This window comes from Elephantulus edwardii, unplaced genomic scaffold, assembly GCF_000299155.1.
Source record: "Elephantulus edwardii isolate Elephantulus edwardi_28Jun2011 unplaced genomic scaffold, EleEdw1.0 scaffold00005, whole genome shotgun sequence".
NCBI lineage: Eukaryota > Metazoa > Chordata > Mammalia > Macroscelidea > Macroscelididae > Elephantulus > Elephantulus edwardii.
This window is the reverse complement of record NW_006399755.1, coordinates 1154375-1172968: the sequence shown is the minus strand read 5'-3', so window position 1 is coordinate 1172968 and position 18594 is coordinate 1154375. Positions and strand designations below refer to the sequence as shown.

General features: G+C 47.9%; 1 protein-coding gene across 1 annotated transcript in view; it reads left to right on the top strand.

Moving 5' to 3' along the window:
* The window catches only part of TRABD2B (TraB domain containing 2B), a 344998-nt gene that overhangs the window by 314222 nt on the left and 12182 nt on the right, over positions 1 to 18594 (top strand). The window contains exon 5 of the mRNA XM_006879799.1: positions 17383 to 17473. Coding sequence (XP_006879861.1) covers positions 17383 to 17473 — 91 coding nt within the window. The remainder of the gene's footprint in view (positions 1 to 17382; positions 17474 to 18594) is intronic.

The window sequence follows — 18594 nt, the reverse complement described above, 5'->3', positions numbered from 1 at the left end:
TGATTCAGGTCCTCCTCAGTTTTAGCAAGCAGGGTTGTGTCATCCGCATAACGCAGATTGTTGATAAATCATCCACCAATCTTGAACAATAATAATTTTAACGGAAGCAGATCACTAAAGTTTTTCTTCCAAGGTACCATGAGGTGGATTTGAACCCAATTCAGACTTGAGATTAGCAGTCAAATGCAGACCAGAAGTAAATTCAGAGCAAACATAGCTGTTTCCGCTCTCATGAATCCATTCCCCAAAAACAACAGGTCTAGAGCACCATGTCCAGATGTTGCTGGCATCTGCCACGCTTCCTGCTTCTGCTTCGCCACACCAGGACCAGATGGCCAGCTCTGGGCTGCTAGTCCACTCTTCAGCCCAGAGTTTTCAAAGCTGGCTTAAGCCTGCCCACTACATCATATCTATCCATAAACAAATGGAGGTTTCCAGAGGGCAGGGCATATGCAAAGCTTCCAGGACCGTGCTCATTTGTGAGGCAGTTGTCCAGCCAAGCAGGCCTGCAGAAAGCCAGTGTGCTGGCATAGAGAGCGTTCATTCGAAGTCTGTGGTAGGAGAGGCCACTCATACCTCATTACATTCTTATGGTCATGTAGTTCCCACGTCTCACATCCGATGACAAGCTGAAGGATTTATGTGCAGGCTGGGATGAGTGCTCTGGGGAGACAGATGACCTCCATCCAACCTGTGCCTTACTCTTGTGCCAGATGCTTCTGTGCGTCCATCTCAGGGCCACCCCACTATCAGGCTGTGGGGGCTGCAGGGCTCATTATGACTCTTGTTGTTTATTTCCTGCCTGGTTCGCAAAAAAGGCATTAGGGCCACTAAGGTCATGGGAAGGAGGGAGGGTATAGGCCACTGAAAGTCCTCCTTGCCAGCCCCAAGTAACTACCTGCTTATGCCAAGGATACTCAGGTCAGGTCTCAATGAGTGTCTCTAAGGAACAGAAGCATGGTTATGAGACACTCAATGTACTCTACGCCCAGCTTTGCCAGGCATCCAAGCCTGGCTGAGGGTTTGCGACACAAGACAAGCCCAACCTCAAAGTCCAGGCAGGAACCCCAAAGACTCTGTGGCTTGGAGCTCTGTGGGAGACTAAGCAAGCGAAAGTAAGAGACATCTGACCTCCCTCTCCAATGTTAGTAGAGGCTGCCCACCAACCTACCCCAGAGCCAGAGCCCACCCTGGGAGCCTGGGAGGACAGACTGGGAGTTCCAGCTCTGGCGCCAGTCTAGAGGGTGGTTCAGTGGAAATAGTGAGAGATTTGGAGTCAGAAAGCTGAGATTAAAGGGAGACCTTGGGAAAACCATATTGGCACTTAGGGCCTGAGTCTCTCACTTACAAAATGTGAATAGTGCACCTGTCCTCTAGGGAGCTCTGACAGCTTGTTATTACTGTTGTTATTAGATGCTGTCAGGTCGAGTACAGTGCATAGCAACTCTGTGAACAACAGATCTGAACCCTGCCGTATCCTGTGCCAGCCTCACAATCTCTGACACACTCAAGCCCGTTGTTGCAGTCACTGTGTCAGTCATATGGTTGAAGGTCTTCCTTGCTTTCACTGTCCCACTACCTTCCAAAGCATGATATCCCTCTGCAAGGAACAGCCTCTCCTAGCAACATGACTGACGTATATGAGACAAAGCCTCACCATCCTTGCCTCCAAGCAGCACTCTGGTTGTACCTTCTCCAAGACAAATCTGTTTGTCCTTTTGGCAGTCCTCTCCAGTCCTCTTCTCTATTCACCACAGTGTGAAGGGATAATTGGTACTCTTCTCCAGCACCAGAAGTTGAAGATATCAATTCTTCTTCTTCATACATTGTCCAGCTCTCAGCAGCACAAGTGATTGAAAAGATCATGGCTTGAACAAGGCATACCTTAGTCCTGAAACTAACATCCTTGCTCCTCAATAATTTGGAGAGTTCCCTGATTATAGACTTTGCCGGTGCGATGCATCTCCTGATCTCCTGACTTACTACTAAGCTTGTCTGATGGCTTCTTCTTCTTGTGTGCCATCAAGTTGAAAAACTCATAGCTGAACATCCTATGGATTTTCAGAGGCAGTTAATTTCTTAGGAGGAGATTCCCTATCCTCCTGCAGAGCAGCTGGTGGATTCAAACCACTTGCTTTGGGAATGCAGCACAGTTTCTTACCACTTAGCCACTAGGACCCTCTGTCTAATTGCTTAATGGTAAAGAACTGTGCTGCCAACCCAAAGACTCATGGTTCAAATCCACCATCCACTCTGTAGGAAAAAGAGGAAGAGTCTTCCTTTTGCACAATAAAACCAGCAACGCTTATCTTCTAGTCATTTCAAGTCACAAGATTGACATTCTTTTGTTTGGAGGGCATTGAGGAAGAGAAGTGTCTTACAATAAAAGCCTCTTCTTTTTTTGTTAGTTTATTATTATTATTATTATTATTATTATTATTATTATTATTATTATTTTGTGTGCGTGTACCGTCAAATCAGATCTGACTGGTACAGGAGGATATTGCTCCTCCTTCTCTGGCAGAGCATCTGATAGATTCGAACCGTGTACCTCTGGGATTGCAGTGCAGCTTCTTGCTACTAGGCCATCAGAGCTCCCCAGTAAAAGCCTCTTCTATATGCCAAACATCATTTTGGGCTTCTTGATGAAATGGACATTATGCAGTTGAGTCTTACTGAACTCAGTCTACGATTGAGAACCAAATCCCAAAGAGGATGAACACCTCCCTCGAGGCTATGCAAGCAGAGCGTGAATTTGGACCCTGGTATCTTATGACCCCATAAAACAAAACAAACCCATTGCCATTGAAATCATAACGACTTTCCCCTGGGTTTTGCACACTGTAAATCTTTACAAGGAGACCACCCCACCTTTTGCAGAGCAACCAGTGGATTCAAACTGTCAACCTTTTGGTGAGCAACCCAGCACATAATATACTGTGCCACCAGTGCTCCAAGGTCCCGGTCCTGGCTTTTACCCCTGGACACAGCACCCATGTTAGTGTAGTTGCAGAAATGGTGATGGTGTAGAGGGAATGGGTTTCTGCTAAGCTGGTCTACCACAGAGGAAGGTACTTTCCTTAGTGTCTGTGATGTTTCTGCTGCGTGGCATTGCTTGACGGCTCACAAAGAGAAGCAGGATTAGCTGGTAGATACAGGGGAAGTTGGGGTGCAGATGGGTGCAACATTATTCCGAGCAGGCCTGCTGGAGCCCAAAGGGAAGTCCTGCCACCCAGAAGGTGTCAGTGGCCAGTGAAGCAGCCAAGCTGCTGCCTTGAAGGGGAGCTGCTGGCCTTGGGAGGGAGGGTAAGGCAGGGAGTAGAGGCACGCTTTCCACTTGCTTGGCACACATACCAAGGAACTGAGCATAAAGGCCCCCAAAGATCTGCAAGTCCAGTCAGTGGGTCCTCAGATTTCCTCTGGTCTACAAATAACTGAGAAAAGTGAATAGAAGGTTGTGAATTTTTTATAAGCCAAATTTATTCCATTTATAGGTCTATCCTATGCTATGTAATGATTTCCTTTCTACTGTTTTTGAATGTAAAAATCCTTTAAAATAAAAGCATGATGGTGATAGTGCAAGGCAGATAAGGCTCTCAAGAGTTTACTTGGCAAAATAAAAAGTTGGCAACTGTATAGTCCCTCCCGCTTACTTAATTTGGGAGAGAATTGAATGGCTTAATGAGTTATGAAATGAACACACTGCGAGGGAAATAGCTGATGATATCTGTGGGGAGGGGGGAGGTGTCACTAGCCCAGAGTACAGAGAGGAGGAGGAATGGGAACCAGAGGGTTTGGAGGAAGGGGGCCTTCTTCACCCCCACCCTAAGGGCAGAAGAGAGGAGACCAGCCGTGGAGCTTGGTGGCAGAAAACAGACTTCTTAACTGATAGCTTCTGATTTCTCTTTAAAGTAAAAGGTAAAATCACTCAGAAAAAGAGGAGGAAATTGAAAGACTTCTTGTTTCATAAGAGCAGAACATTTACAAATTCAGTAAAGATAAGCCATAAGAACTAACAAAGACAAAATATTAAAACAGGCTTGGTCTTCTGGACAACCTGCAATTGCTTGGTGTAAAGTCTTCACAAAGAAGCTCTGATTGATTAGTAATGTCTGCTGTTGATCAGGCCAAAGGCATATATATGTGTGCTCTGTCTGCTAGGAACCCAGAGAATGATAACCGTCAAGGATGACCCATAACTCTCCAATGATCCCCAGTCACAGATCACACAACAGCTAGCTATTGTTTAAGTATAGTGCAGTATCCTCAGGTCTGTCCCTTGATTTTATTCCACCATCCACTGCTCAGTGATCATTCCACGTGTGTCGAACTACTTCAGGGCAAGGTTCATGCCTCCTCAGAATTACCAACACATAATATCTGGTTTATGAAAACAATACTGGACCAAAGCACACAGAGACAAGTTCATTCCATTCAGTCACACGTTATCTCTCTAGCGCAAGGCTCCATAGTGGAAGGACTAGAGATGGAAAGAGCCTTAGCCCCAGGACTAGAAGAAACTATCAAGTTTTCCCCTAAGCTTCAGAGAAACTAGGACTTTGTGGAGCTGAACTTACTTGCTCAACCATCCAGGAACTCTTTAGTTCTTTTATGTATACATGCATACTTGTGGTTAGGTACCATCAAGTCGACTTATAGAAACTCGATAATCAACAGCTTTGAACCTTGCCTTATTCTCACTATCTCTGAAATGCTCAATCTCCTTGTTACAGACACTGCGTTGGTCCTTCTTTTTGAAGGTCTCCCTCTCTTTTACAGACTCCCCACATTTCTGACAACATGCCCATGGTGAAATGAAGTTTCACCATCCTTCCTTCTAAGAAACACTCACCCTAGTTTCACTTTGTCCAAGGCAGATTTGTTTGTTCTTTTGACCGTCTGTGGTATAGTCAATACTCCTCGAGAACATCATAATTCAAAGACATTGATTCATCTTCAGCCTTCCATATTTCTTGTCCAACTTTGGGATGTATAGGAAGTCATTTTAAAGACCATGGCTTAGATAAGGTGCCTTTTAGTCTTCAAACTGATGTCTTGGGCAGCAGGATTTCTCAAAGTAGTACATCTTTAGATTTTTGACTGCTGTTACCTTGGATGTCGATTATAGATTCAAGTAAAATGAAGTTGTTGATAACATCAATCTTATCTCCATCTAACAGGATGTTGCCTATTTGTCCAATGGTGACAATGTTTGTTTTCTTAATGTTAACACAAATATACAGCTACAATTTTTTTTCTGGAAAGGCTGAGACTGGCTAAGTTAAATTAGAGATATGAGAAATATAAGGTTAAACCAAGTGAGTTTCAGGACCCATTCATTTGAAACTCTGAAGTCTAATTTCTGACACTATAAAATCCTTTGACCCTAACATCCTATTATTTCTAAGACTTTATGGTTCTAATATCCAACCATTGTATAATCCTAGCATTCTAACATCACTTGATTTATTGTAGTTATGTGCTGTCAGGTTGACTACCACTAATAATGACCCTATGAACAATGCTCTGAACTCTTCCCTATCTTGAGACTATCTCACTGTCTCTGACACACCTGACCCCATTGCCACAGTCACTGTGTCACTTCATCTCATGCAAGCTCTTAATCTCCTATTCTGACCCTCGACCCTTTCAAGAATGATGTCCTCCTTCAAGAACTGGCCCATCCTGGCAACATGCCCAAAGTTTATGACAGGGAGCTTCACAATCTGCCTCAAAGGAGCAATCTAATTTCATCCTCTGCAGGACAAGCCTGTTTGTTCTCTTGGCAGTCCATCGTATGTTCAGTGGGCTTCTTTAGCATCACAATTGGAAGGCATTGAATCTTCTTCTGTCAGCCTGGATCAGATGCATATAAGTCTCTAAACTGACATCATTGCTCCTTAGGACTCTAGAGAGGTCACTAACAGCAGACTTTCTCAAAGCAGCTCATCTTTTGATTTCCTGTCTGCTGGTGCCAAGATGAAATTGTTAACAACCTCAATCTCTTCTCCATCTATCATAATGCTGCCAGTTGGCCCAGAGGTGAGAACCTTTGTTTTCTTGATGTTAAATTACAATCCATATTGAAGACTACAGTCCTTGACCTTCTATAGCAAATGCTTCAGGTCCTCTAAGTTTCACTTAGCAGGATTTTGTCATCTACATAATGCAGGTTGTTGAGGCATCTTCCTTCAATACTGTTGCCATGTTCCTCCTCATAAAGCCTAGCCTCCCACATGATCTATTCCACCTATAGATTGAAAAGGTACAGAGAAAGGACACATCCCTCTTTTCTTGATGCACTCTTTTATTGATTTTGAACTATGCAGTGTTTCCTTCCTCTGTTCATACGACTACTTCCTGGTCTAAGTGTATTTGATTAGAGGATTCTTGAATTAATTAGAAAGAATATAGAGGCTAAGAACCTTCCAGGACCTGCACATCCACTCACATAGTACTGTTACCATTTGCCCGTTCAGGAAGCTGAAGTCCAGGCAGAAAGCAAGATTTGAAGAGTTAAAAGGTGGACTGTGTGATCCCTGGAGAAAAAGATACTGTATATTATTACACCATGGACCTGCACACCTAGCCACCAAGGCCACTCCAGTCTCATGTCAATACTCATAAACCTGTCTTTAGGGTATTACAAGTTGCCAATTAGTGGTGAAGACTAAGCTTCGGGGAAGGGAGAGATTTAACTCCAACCTGCCAAACATCATCAGCATCTTTCTTAGTAATAACAGCTGTAATTAGTCTCTGGATAATTTATTCAAGAAAACCCATATTCATCAGCTCATATAACCCATTGTCCTCAATTCATCATGGAGAGAGATAAGCTAGAGTTTGTTATTTCCATCTGGCAAATGGATAAGTTGAGGGGCAGAAGTTAGAGAATCTTAGAACTAGCGTAAAATCATAGTCAATATCACCTAGGCCATTCTTCCCAAAGGCCAGCTTCCCTAAAAGAAACCATTCAGCTGCTACTTGGACCTTCTGTTCTGCTAAGAATGCTCTTCCTGTCTTTTACCTGGGCTTTGTGACCTCTCTGGGCTTTGCGACCTCTCTGGGCTTGCACTCCCCAGGGTTTCCCCATCACAGCTCTGCTCCTGTGAGTCCTTGTGGAATCTTCCCCCCTAGGCTATAGACTCCCTGTTCATCACATTAATTTCAGTTCCTGCTTGTTGAATGAATGCATAGCATATATCAACCTTAAGGTTTAGGAGCCAAAGTAATGATCCTTTCTTCATGTCAGTTCCAGCTAGAACCACATCTGCTGCCTCCAACAGTCCACACCAGCGGGACTCAGGGTGTCTAGCAGATACTATACCTGTCCTTTGGAAGGTGAGGCTAGACTAACAAATGATAAGACCTCAGAACTATGAAGAAACAGGTTCTCTTGACTATAACCACACAAAGGCTGGAGGTTGGTGCTACACAGGAGGCTGAATGAAGGTAGCAAGATCGTTAGAGAAGGAATCAGCAAGAGGGAGAAGAAAATAGGACCTGACGAAAGTTAAGGACAAAAGCCACGTCAGACCAGTAGCTGTGTGGTCAGTTTTGACTGATGATGACCCCTTGGGCTGTAGGGTAACTGTGCTTCCCGAGGTTTGCATGGTTGTGCTCTTTCAGGAAACAAATTGTCAGGGCTTTCTTCCAAAATGCTTCTGGATGGGTTTGAACCACCAACCTTTGGGTTAGCTGCCAAGCACTTAACTATTTGCTCCACCCAAGGACTCCAAGCCAAGGACAAAGGGGTGGAAAAAGGGAAACCGCATGGTGTTGTAGAAACTTATTGCATTCTGAAATGCTTCATGTGGCTTCTCAGAGCCTTTATTCTACCCACAGTCCCACCTGTACAATGAGAGGCTTAGGTGGGGCACGGACGGAGGCCCACTCTTTCCCAGACATTCATCAGTCCCACCCATATCTGAAGTTTGAATGCTGACATTGGACTGAAACAGTGTCATGACTGGAGAAAGTGAGAAATTGACATTTCCCTGATGCGGATTCCTATTCCCTGTAGTTCCTCTCTTGGTCCCCACAGTTCTCAAGACAAGACTCACTCTCATCTCCTTCCCATCTTGCTTTTCTGCTCTGTGGTCTCAGGGGTAGAAGCCCCTGAGATCTCACAGTAGGATTCAGAAAGCGGGGCCTTCTAACCTGAAACTGAGACGAGAGGCCCAGCCTCACAGCCAGCCACTCTCTTTCTCCAGAAGTGTATCCACAGCCCTCCACACTCCCTAGACTGGAGCAGAAGGCCACAGTGTCCGGAATGCTTTCAGAATTTCCAGCAGGGCTTCAGAGTGCCCTGCCACCCCACCTCGTCCACATCTGGCACTTGGCACACTTGCTCTGAGCTGCGATCCTTGGCCACAGCTGCTGTTCCTGTTTCGGCCCAGAGCCTCTGTCCAGCTCGAGGAAACTCCCATCTCCTGGCTTGTTCCCGGAGGAGGCCAACCCCAACCTCGGCAGCAGGGTCGTCTCTGAGTTTTCTAACCCAGGGGAGAGCCGAGAACACCTCAGTCAGTGAGGATTTGTGTAGGGAATGGATAGAGGGATTGGCAAGAAAATGGATCATTGTTAGTTGAGAGAATGAGGTTCAGGCCCAGGCTGCATGGGTCTGAAAGCCAGCACTTCCCTGTCAGAACTGTGTAGGCAGTGGCCATCAAGTCAGCTCTGACACAATGGCCACCTTATGTGTGTCGGAGAAGAAATGGCTTATTTTTCACTAGTAGATCCCCAAGCCTTATTCCAAGACGTGTCTGAGTAAACTTGAAACTCTGACCTTTCATTTAACTGTTGATCACCCTGGAACGCATTGATTCTATGTCTCCTTAGAAGAATCTGTTTTCTCCCTCAAATTTCTAAATGAGTGAGATGTTCAGTGGTCTTGTACTGGCACATGCAGCCACCCCCTCAGTGTCCACTTTTGTGCCACATTATGATGTCAGGGTCCTTGACCCCTCAGGAGCCCTCAGTGTTCGTTGACAAGACTCTTACACACAAGAGAGCAAGGTGCCAAGGTTGAGGGAGCAGGAGTGCTCTGTGACTTCAGAGGACCAGACCAGGTTTCTGCCAGGAAATCCCATGGGTTGCACTTCAGCCTCAAGTGACAGTCCCTGCCAGCTCTATTGACCCCTGTTGTTGAGTACGGTAGAGTTGGAAGTGACCTTTAGCTGACCCTCCATCGGTTTTCAGAGGCAGTTAATCACACAGGAGGAGATTACCCAGCTTTCTTTCATGGAACAGCTTGGTGGCCATGAACCGCATACCTTCAGGATTGCAGCACAGCTTCTTGCCACCAGGTCACCAGAGCTCTCTAGAGGTGCTGTAATTTGAGGAAAGGAGTCTCAGGGTGTTGAGAGAATTGTAGTCAAGGTGAACCCTGGGCTAGGTGCTGTCCCCTGCAGATCACAGAGCGCATCACAGGCTCTGTCTCCCTTGACATCCCTGTGCTGGCCTGGCGGCCCCACATACCCATTGTGAGTTTGGAGCTGTCCCTGCTAAGGGTAAAGAGACCGTATCAAACTTCTCTTGGGGTCCCCAAGGCTGGCAGTCAGGGCTCAGTAAAGATTTGTGACATGAGTACTGCTGGATCCAGGCTGCAGGCTGGCAAACTACTGGATTTTTCTACTTATCAAGAAGAGATTTAGATGACAGGGAGGACAGATAAGGGAAAACTTCTGGCCCCTAAATTGAATATTAATTAATTTTATAAACTCATTCATTTCCTGTTCCCAGGAAATTAAAGACTCTAACACAGAGTTTAAGAAGCACCAAAGGATCGACTTGCAGGAGTGGGTCTGGCAGAGGGAGAGGGAACGTACACATGAGCAAGGTCCTGAAGATACTCCCAAACTGGACAACCTTCAGACTCATGGGTCAGAGGCCTGCCCGAATGGAGCCTGTCACAGAGGAGGCCGTCTTGTGCTCAGGGAGCCCCTCCCTCGGCAGCTGCTTCCACAAAATGCCCTTTAAACAAACACATCCCTGTGCCACTGCCTGCGCTTGGGCCAAATCTCTCTCTGCCCCGTCCTGCCTAGTGACACTAAACCCACTGCCACCAGGTCACTTCCAATTCAAGATCCGCATCAGGTTTTGAGGCTGCAGATCTTTAGAGGAGACTGCCCATCTTTCTCCCATGATGTGGCTAGTAGATTCAAACCACTGACCTTTTGGTTAGTAGCCCGATCATGCCATGCCACCAGGGCAAAGTGTTTGACTCCTGTTTGTGCGAAGTGAAATGAGAAAATGAGCCATTGTGGTCTACATACTGGAGAAACAGTCCTTGAAGTTGCTTCTATCTGGAATTGCATTCATTCATCTGCCTTGTTAATGATAGAGCTTCACTAGATGATGTGTCAGGGCTTCTGCCATCTGACTTCTGGCAGCTTCTAAAGAGGAGCAGGTGAAGAAGGGCTACTAACAAGGACAGAATTCCAGGCTCAAGGTCAGCAAGGCCAGTCCACAAGATGCCCAAATCCCTGCGATGCAGGCCCAAGAGGCACTCTTTGGGGTGCTTCCATACCTCCAGGAATGTGGCACTCCCTCACAGAGCTGAATTTCCTCTTACCATTCTTGTTGTGAACCATCGAGTCAGAACTGACCCATAGCTGACCCTCCAGCAGGTTTTCAGAGGTGGCAAATCACACGGGGTTGAGGTGGGGAGGGTGTGGATTGCTGATCTTTCTTCCTTGAAGCAGTTGGGGGGGGGGGGATTTGAACTCCAAGCCTTCAGGTTGGTTCCTTAGCCATATTCCACGGAGACTCAGAATCCCAGGGCTTATCTTTTCCTGTCCCAACTCTTGCCATTGTCCACCCGCTCTGCACGCTGTATTTCAAGCACCTAGAACCACTCTTGGTGGCCCATACACACACTCCCTGTGTTGGGAAGGCCCTCCTTCCTGTCATCTCTGGCTTTCTTGATAATTCTGCAAGACATGTCCCCGAGTTTCCCCTCACTGGAAAACCTCCACCGACTGGGTCCCACCCCTTCCTCTTCAGTCCCCCATCCCCTGAGGTCCTCCCAACGCTGCACAGCTGTCCCGGTACTGTTTGCCTGCCTGTCTCTCTAGCACTTTGTGATTTCCTCAGGGGTGGGGACCACATGCCTCAGTTTCTGGCACAAGGCTGGGTACAGAGGAAGCATCATCCCACTGCCAGTGGGGCTGAGTAGCCCCAGCCCCACCCTGGGCCGGCCTTCAAGGCAGGAGACAGGAAATTCAGCTCTGCCAATCTCCCGCCCAGACACTTCTTTGGAGATGAAAAGCCCCATGGTTCCACCCAGTGGTCCATCCATCCGTTGGTCCTTTCGTGCAGCCCTCCCATCACACTTCCTCAGGAAAACAAACACCGCTGTATCTTGATATCCGGCCTGCCGATGCTGGCAGCTCGATTAGCATTTAAAAGTTTCCCTTGCATTAATTTCAGACGGAACATAAATACGGGCTTGGGATCCCTCTTCGAGCAGGAGAAAACTGGAAGCCCCACATACTCACTGGAGAGAAAACATGTCTTCTGGCTGAGAGGAGCAGTGCTGTTTTGGAGCCTTTGTGGGAACATCTGGTTCTCCCCTCCTCCCTCCACCCAGCCCCCCAGCACTGTCTTCAGATTACTCTGTTAATTGGTGCATTGTTCTTGCTGAACACTCACACAAGTTTCTCTCCAATCTGGTGAACCTTGGAAGGTACACATGTTCTTGACAATTTATTTCCTGCCCCGAAATGTGAACTCAGGATCCCTGGCCGCCACAAATACTTCAGAGTAGATGTGTTGGAATGTACAGTGAACCAGGATGACTCTGGATGAGTGTCTAAGATTCATCTTTTACCAGCACTGTGACCTTGGCCAAGTCCCCACTCCTCACTCAGCCTCAGTTTCCTCACCTATAAATTGGGCAAACCTCAAAGAAGGGATGAAATGAAATAATTTTTGGATAGCATTATGCACTCTGAGGGCTCCATAAATAGAAGTTTATGCTTGAACTGTTAGGAGAGCTCATGAGACCCTCAGACCCAACCTCTTGTAGGGAAATTGAGGCACAGAAGGTAGAAGGTCTTACAGTCAGTTGGATGCTTTCTGTTCTAACCTCAGGACAGGATTCTTTATTCTATCCAGCTTGCCTCCTCGCGTCCACAGGTAAATGGGACAGTGGAGTGGATTGTGTCCAGGAAATGAGAGCAAGTAGGTCCAGCCTGCCCTCTGCCACCCAGCCATGTGCTTTCGCTGTTTACATTCACAAGAACTAAAGACTTTCCCTCGATGCTAAAACACCTGCTTTTTTCTGTTTGCACGTATGTCTTTTAAGAGGGAGGCTGCTTTAAGAGAATCAGAAGAGACCACCTCCCCATGCTTCAAACCTGCCACTCCTCTTTCAGCCCTTTGCTAATAATACCTTCCCCCCCACCCCCCCACCCCCCGCTCCCTGACTTCCTTCCACTACCTCTCCTTCTGAACCCTACTCATCCTAGAACGTCTCCTCCAAGAAGCCTTTCTTGATGAGTTATCTTTTCCTCCGTTGTAACTACTTTTTCGTTTCTGGATTCCTTCTCCTTTTCTCTCCTTCCCTCTTTCTCCTATCTTTCCCACTGTTTTGTTTCTCCCTCTGCCTCTCTTGGTCCCAGCCATCTCTCCTTTTCCCTCTTTTCTTATCCTGCTCTCTGGATCTCTGTGTGACTCTCTTCTGGCCATCGCTCTCCTCTTCCTAGTGTCTCTCTCGGCCTCTCCCTGTGTCTTTCTCTTCCTGACTTTGTCACTCTGACTCTGTATGTCCTCCCACTCTACCCCCTATCACTGCTTTCCCTCTTTTTCCTTCTTTCCCGATCCACACAGCCTCGGCAAATGAAATAGAACGTGCCTTCCTGCAGAGAGCTGGCCAGAGAACAGCTGTCAGTGCTGGAAAGAACTGCTGAGCAGTGGCCAGGAGACCCGGGGAGCCTGGGCAAGCCTCGCAGTCTAAGTAAGCCCCAGCGCCGAGGAGGGGCCACTTTGGAAACTTGCCACAACCTTCCCTGCAGGTTTCAGGATGGGTGTGGAGCCTTTTTCAGGATTTCTGACCTTGGACGCAAGCCTGGACCCTGTCTGCCAGCCTCTAGGGACAGCAAGCCCTGGGCCCTGACTCAGGGTGGGTTCAAGGGCCAAGCTCCTGGGATTGGTGAAATCTGGGAGAGGGGTTGGAGGCTGAGACAGCACTAGGAAAGGATCCATGAGCTCAGGTCTCCTGGGATAGGATGAGATCACGGAAAGGATGTGGAGTAACAGGTCTTGTCACTCATTCATTCAACAAGCATTTACTGCGCCACCCCTATGTGCCAGACTTACCCTTCAATCCCTAGGGACACAGATGAATCAGGAATGACCCTGTCCTCCAGAAGTTCCTAGTGTCCACTCAGTTGAGTTGAGAACATGTAACAGTGTGGGAAGATCATTCCGGCTCCAGTGTGGAGGGCACGCTCAAGAGAACAAGGAGGGTGGTTTCTGGGGTGACCCACACGCTGGGGATGTGTAGAGGTGACGGTGAGGGTGGCTAAATCGATCATCACCAGCTGTCATAGACTAAGTCATGGTCAGCACATGTCTGTCAAACAGCCCTGCACTTTCAGTGACTCCTCAGAATAGATCACCAGACCTTTCCTCTGAGGTGCCTCTGGGTGGGCTCAGACCTCCCATCTTAGGTTAATGAGAGTGTGTTAACCAAGGATTCAAGTCAGCAGTTTAGTGATTTAACCCCAGAGGCACCAGGACTCCCTTATAGACAGGTGTTGTTATCAGTGTCATCCAGGCAACTGTGACTCACAGCGACCTTATGAATAATACGTCAGAATCCTGCCCTGGCCTGTGCCTCTCTCATGCTCTCTCATATGCTCGAGTTCCAGTGACTCTGTCAGTCCATCTCCTTGAGAGTCTTCCTCTCTCTTCTCTGACCTTTCCCACTCAGCCTGATGTCTTTTCTGAATGGCTAGCACCTCCTGATACCAAGCCCCGATTATGTGAGACGAAGTTTCACTGTCATGATCCCTAAGGAGCACTCTGGCTACACTTTTTCTAAAACAGATCTGTTTGTTCTTCTGGCAGTCCATGGGCTATCCAGTACTCTTTGCCAACACCACAGGCCAAGGGCATCAGTTCTTAGACAAATAGGGCAAGGAGATTTGAAAGAGTCACTCTTGATTACTTCCATTTTCTCAAAGTAGATAAAGTCTTCTGTTAAGGTCTTGTTGTTGGGAACTGTAGAGTCAGAACCAACTCTCCAGCAGGTTTTCAGAGGCAGTTAATCTCACAGGAGGAGATTGCCCGTACTTCTCCGGCGGAGCAGTTGGCAGATTTTAACTACGTCCCTTGGAGATTAAAGCACAGCTTCTTGCCCTTAGGCCAGCAGAGCTCCCTGTTAAGGTCTAAAAAAGAACAATAAAGGTCTGGAACTATTGAGGGAATGAATAGAGCCACTGATCAGACCAGACCTTGGTCAGTTTTTGTTCAGGGTCCAGCAGGAGTGCTGGAAGGCCTAGGCCTCAGGCCCCTCTGGATGTCCCTCTGCTTTCTGTAGGAATGCTTTGGTAGAGGACTGCACAGTTCTCTAAATATTTACTGCTACTGCTGCTGCTCCTGTACAGCCTGAGGCAGGGCAGTTTTCCCTGGTGGCTCTTAAAATCCACTGGGTGAACTCAGGGACCTGCTGGGGTAGGTGTAAGACCCTTGTCTTCAAGCAGGTCTCCATGGAGTCAAAGGAGGAATTGCCTTTGCTCCAGCAGTGGGTTCCAAGAGCTGCTGGCAGGGAGTTTCTGTAGCCTGTGGACTGGAGGACAACACACAGGTCCCCCTTTCAGCAAAAGTGAGATGCTCTGGTGGTCCCAATCTCTCTGTAGAGAAGACTGCAGTCCACCACTCAGGACTGCACTCACGGGTCTTCCAAAGGAGGTTCACATCTCTGGCCTCTTGAGAATTTACTCATCTGTCTCATTGCCTTCAAGTCAGAAACAACTCTTAACTGGCCCTCTGTTGAGCATCTGAGGGTTTAAACCAAGTAAAAGATTGTCTGTCTTTCCCCCTCTATTTCTTTAGTGGATTCACTTTAGCGGTACCCATCACTACAGACCAGGCCACCAGAACACAGGCTTTAAAGCTGTCCCCAAGTGTCACTCAAAGTGAAAACCGAGTCTGGGAGCAGGGAAGCCACTTGCTCAGGATCACACACTGAGTGGGAGACGTGGCCTTGGCAGGATTTGGGGTCTTCTGTCTTCAGGAGCACTGGGGCTGCAGGACATGTCTGTGTCTCTTCTACAGTAAGCCTTCCAAACCTGCCTCACTGTAGCTGACAGCAAAGCCTTTGCACACCCCCATCCTCTCCCTGCAAGAACTCTTAGCCCATCATCAGGTAGCAGTGCCTTCTCCGGAAAGTCTGCCTGGAGCCCCAGGTTCCACTTGTCTCCTTTTTCCCCTCTGCAAAGTACTTAGAATCTAGGTTAATATAACATGATTCTCGACACTGTGAGCACCTAGAATAGGACTCTGTACCCATTCACCACCATCCAACACAAGACAGGCACTCAGTGCTTGGGTGATGAACAAAGTGAATGCAGGAGGGAAGGAAAGGATGGAAAAGGAGGAGAAAATAATTTCTACAAGGCAGCTGGAGTCAAAGCAAAAACTTCCCCACATAGAGCTGACAGCTGGAGGAGCCCATAGATGTTATTATACAGACCAGTCCCACTATTTTACATAGAAGGAAACTACAGGTATTCAGGGTACTGCCTCCACCCAAGAACTCAGAATAAATGTAGTGTATCCTGCAGTAGGAGCCAAGTTCTTCTCAGCCCATTGATCTTTAGAAGTGACCCTGAGCTGGAATTCCAGGACCACCACAAGCCAGTTAGACAGAACTGGGGCTGTTAGACTGAGGGGAGTCACAGAGGCAGCCCAGAGCAGTGCGAGGCCCGTGGAGCCAGAGGTCCACTCCTCTGTCCAACTACAGTGCAATCCCAGCCTCACCTCTTTCCAGAGCCTCCATTCTCGACAGCATGTCCACTTTGTGTTCTCCTCAGACCTCGCTGGGGCTGTCAGTATGCTGACCTTCCTGCTTCCCACCTGTCACCACCTGTCACAGGCAATTAGAGTCAGAGTGCAGGGGTTCCCCCACCAGGCTCTGGGATGAATGGTAAACGTGAGTGGGCTACAGGGCAGACTCGTGGGCTGGAAGGGCTCAGAGGGTCGGCACCGTAATCGTCTGGCTGCTCCAACTCTGGCCCAGATTGAACAGGAGGCCCAGAAAGGAGAAGCAGCTCTCCCACATGCTGAGCCTCAGAAGCTACTCTCCCCAGTCCATTGGCTCCTGGGGATTCTTCCAAACCAGAGCCTTTCCCTGTGTTCCCAGACCTCAAGCCTGCAACTAAGAAAGAAGAGGTTCCCTACTCTCACCTGGGGTCCTGCACTAAACCCATCGCTTCTGTCCTTTCAGTGCCCAGTGCATGATGCCACAGAGCAAGAACATCAGAAAATGGCTTGTTGAAGAAATAAATGGGAAGGGGCTGAGGTGGAGACCATCTCTTCTCCCCAAACCCAACTAGACCACCACTGTAGGTGCAGTTCTGAGCTTGTACTTCCTTTATGCCACTGCCAGCATCTGTATCCCACTGGCATTTGACACCTCAGCAATTGGCTGTCCCAGGGCTCGGGCATCCTAAGTGTGGGGCAATGAACAAATGACTTAGAATGCGTAGGTCCGGCCACCATGTACTGAGCACGCACTGGCAGGTAGAAGGTAGTTCCTGCCCAGTGGGAGTCAGGCAAGGAGACAAACACCAACACATAAAGCCCCGCTTCTACACTCAGGTTGGATTGCAAGAGTTGAAGTTGCAGTTGGAGTTTAGAAGATTAAGCCATCGATCCATAGGGTTCACAAAGAGCTTCTGGGGCTTTTCTCAGAGGTGGGCTTTGTGTGACTCCAGGAATCTGTCTAGTCTCAGTCTGGGTCAGCCTAGCAATAATGAGGTTCAATAATACAGTAAGCATTGCTAGTAGTACCTTACTGTGTGTTAACCACTGTACCCTAATATCTTCACAACAACCACTGAGGTTGCTGCTACTGTTATTCCCACTTAACAGCTGGGGAAACTGAGGAACAGGGAGGTTCAGCAAAGCCTAGACTTAAACCCAAAGAGTGTGGAACCCAGACCACTTCCTGCCCACTACACCATGCTGTCTCTAGGAAATCTGCAGCCTTGATTTTTTTTTTTTTTTTGCATTGGGCAAATTGGCTACAAATCTGGGACTCAGTTTCACCATAAGTCGCTGACTCAGGCACAAGCCAAAGGAATAAGCGAAGGCTTTCCTCAGTTGCCAGTGGCCTGTGATTTGGCTGAGCCAGTGCTTTCTCTTCTGTTCCAGGTCACTTTCTGGGGAACAATACTGTCATCGATGTCCTGCGGCAAGCAGGGCTGGAGGTAGAGCACACACCCGCAGGGCAGGCCATCCACGGGTAAGCAGCTGCCAGTGTTGTGTGGGGCGTCTTGGGACACAGTGTGCCTGGCCCTGGAGTACATGGTCAGGTCAGATAGATGGGAGAGTTCTGAAGAGGCGTCTGGTGAGAGGAGAACTTGGAGGGACTTAGAAAGACCTCTCTTATTGGAAAAGAGCTTGGCCTGTAAGGAGACGGAAAAGGAGGCACCTGGAAAGCTTGACAAGAAATAATGGAGGCTTGGCTGGGGCAGTGGGCACAGGAGGGATTCAAATAGAACTTGAGAGGTAGTTAGGAATTAGAGACTGATGATTGGGCCGAGTGGACTCTGGAGGACTTTATAGGATTCCTGGAGGACCTAATGGATTCTTCAACTGGCAATCAAGACTGCCATGAGAGAAGGGGCAAGTCACCTGTTCTCTTCTCTGTGTCCCAACCCGCTCCCATTCCCCCCACCCACACCTAGGTCCTCACTTTCTGCTGCCCGTGTGTCTTCCCCATTGCTGCTTCTTGTCATGACTATCTTGACTATCCTTCCAAACAAACGAATCCCATCGAATAGCCAAATAGTGGCCACCTTCCCCTCCACCTCCTTCACCACTCTTAGAGCTGCTCGAGGGCAGGAGCCAGTTTTGCCCATCTGTGTGTCTGCAGCACCAGCACTGGCCACACATGATAGAGATCTTGGACAGCTACAGAGATTCGTGACAGGGTCTTCAGTCATTTGGGTCCAGTGTGGTCCATACTCCGACCTTTATGCTAAAACATTCCTTCCAGCCAAGGGACATTCCTGCCACAATGTGATTTTGATGTTTCAGAACACATAGTTCCAAGAGGTGCTTGAGTTACCACAGCCAATATTTATTGACTGTACCATGGAGCTCAAGCGGCTTAATTAATAAGTAGTGTTGCCAACCCCAAACCAGGCAGTTCAAATCCACCCCTATTCTGAAGGAGAAAGATGGGAAGCCTCTCATATGGTTTACTGACTCTGAAAACTCACTGACGGGTCAGCTAAGAGTCTGTTCAAACTGGACTACACACTTTCCTGGCTGTAAACACTTTTAAGCCATTTAGTTCTCACAACTATCTTGTGAGGTAGGGACTCTGATGATCCCCATCTTATCATGGAGGAACCCGAG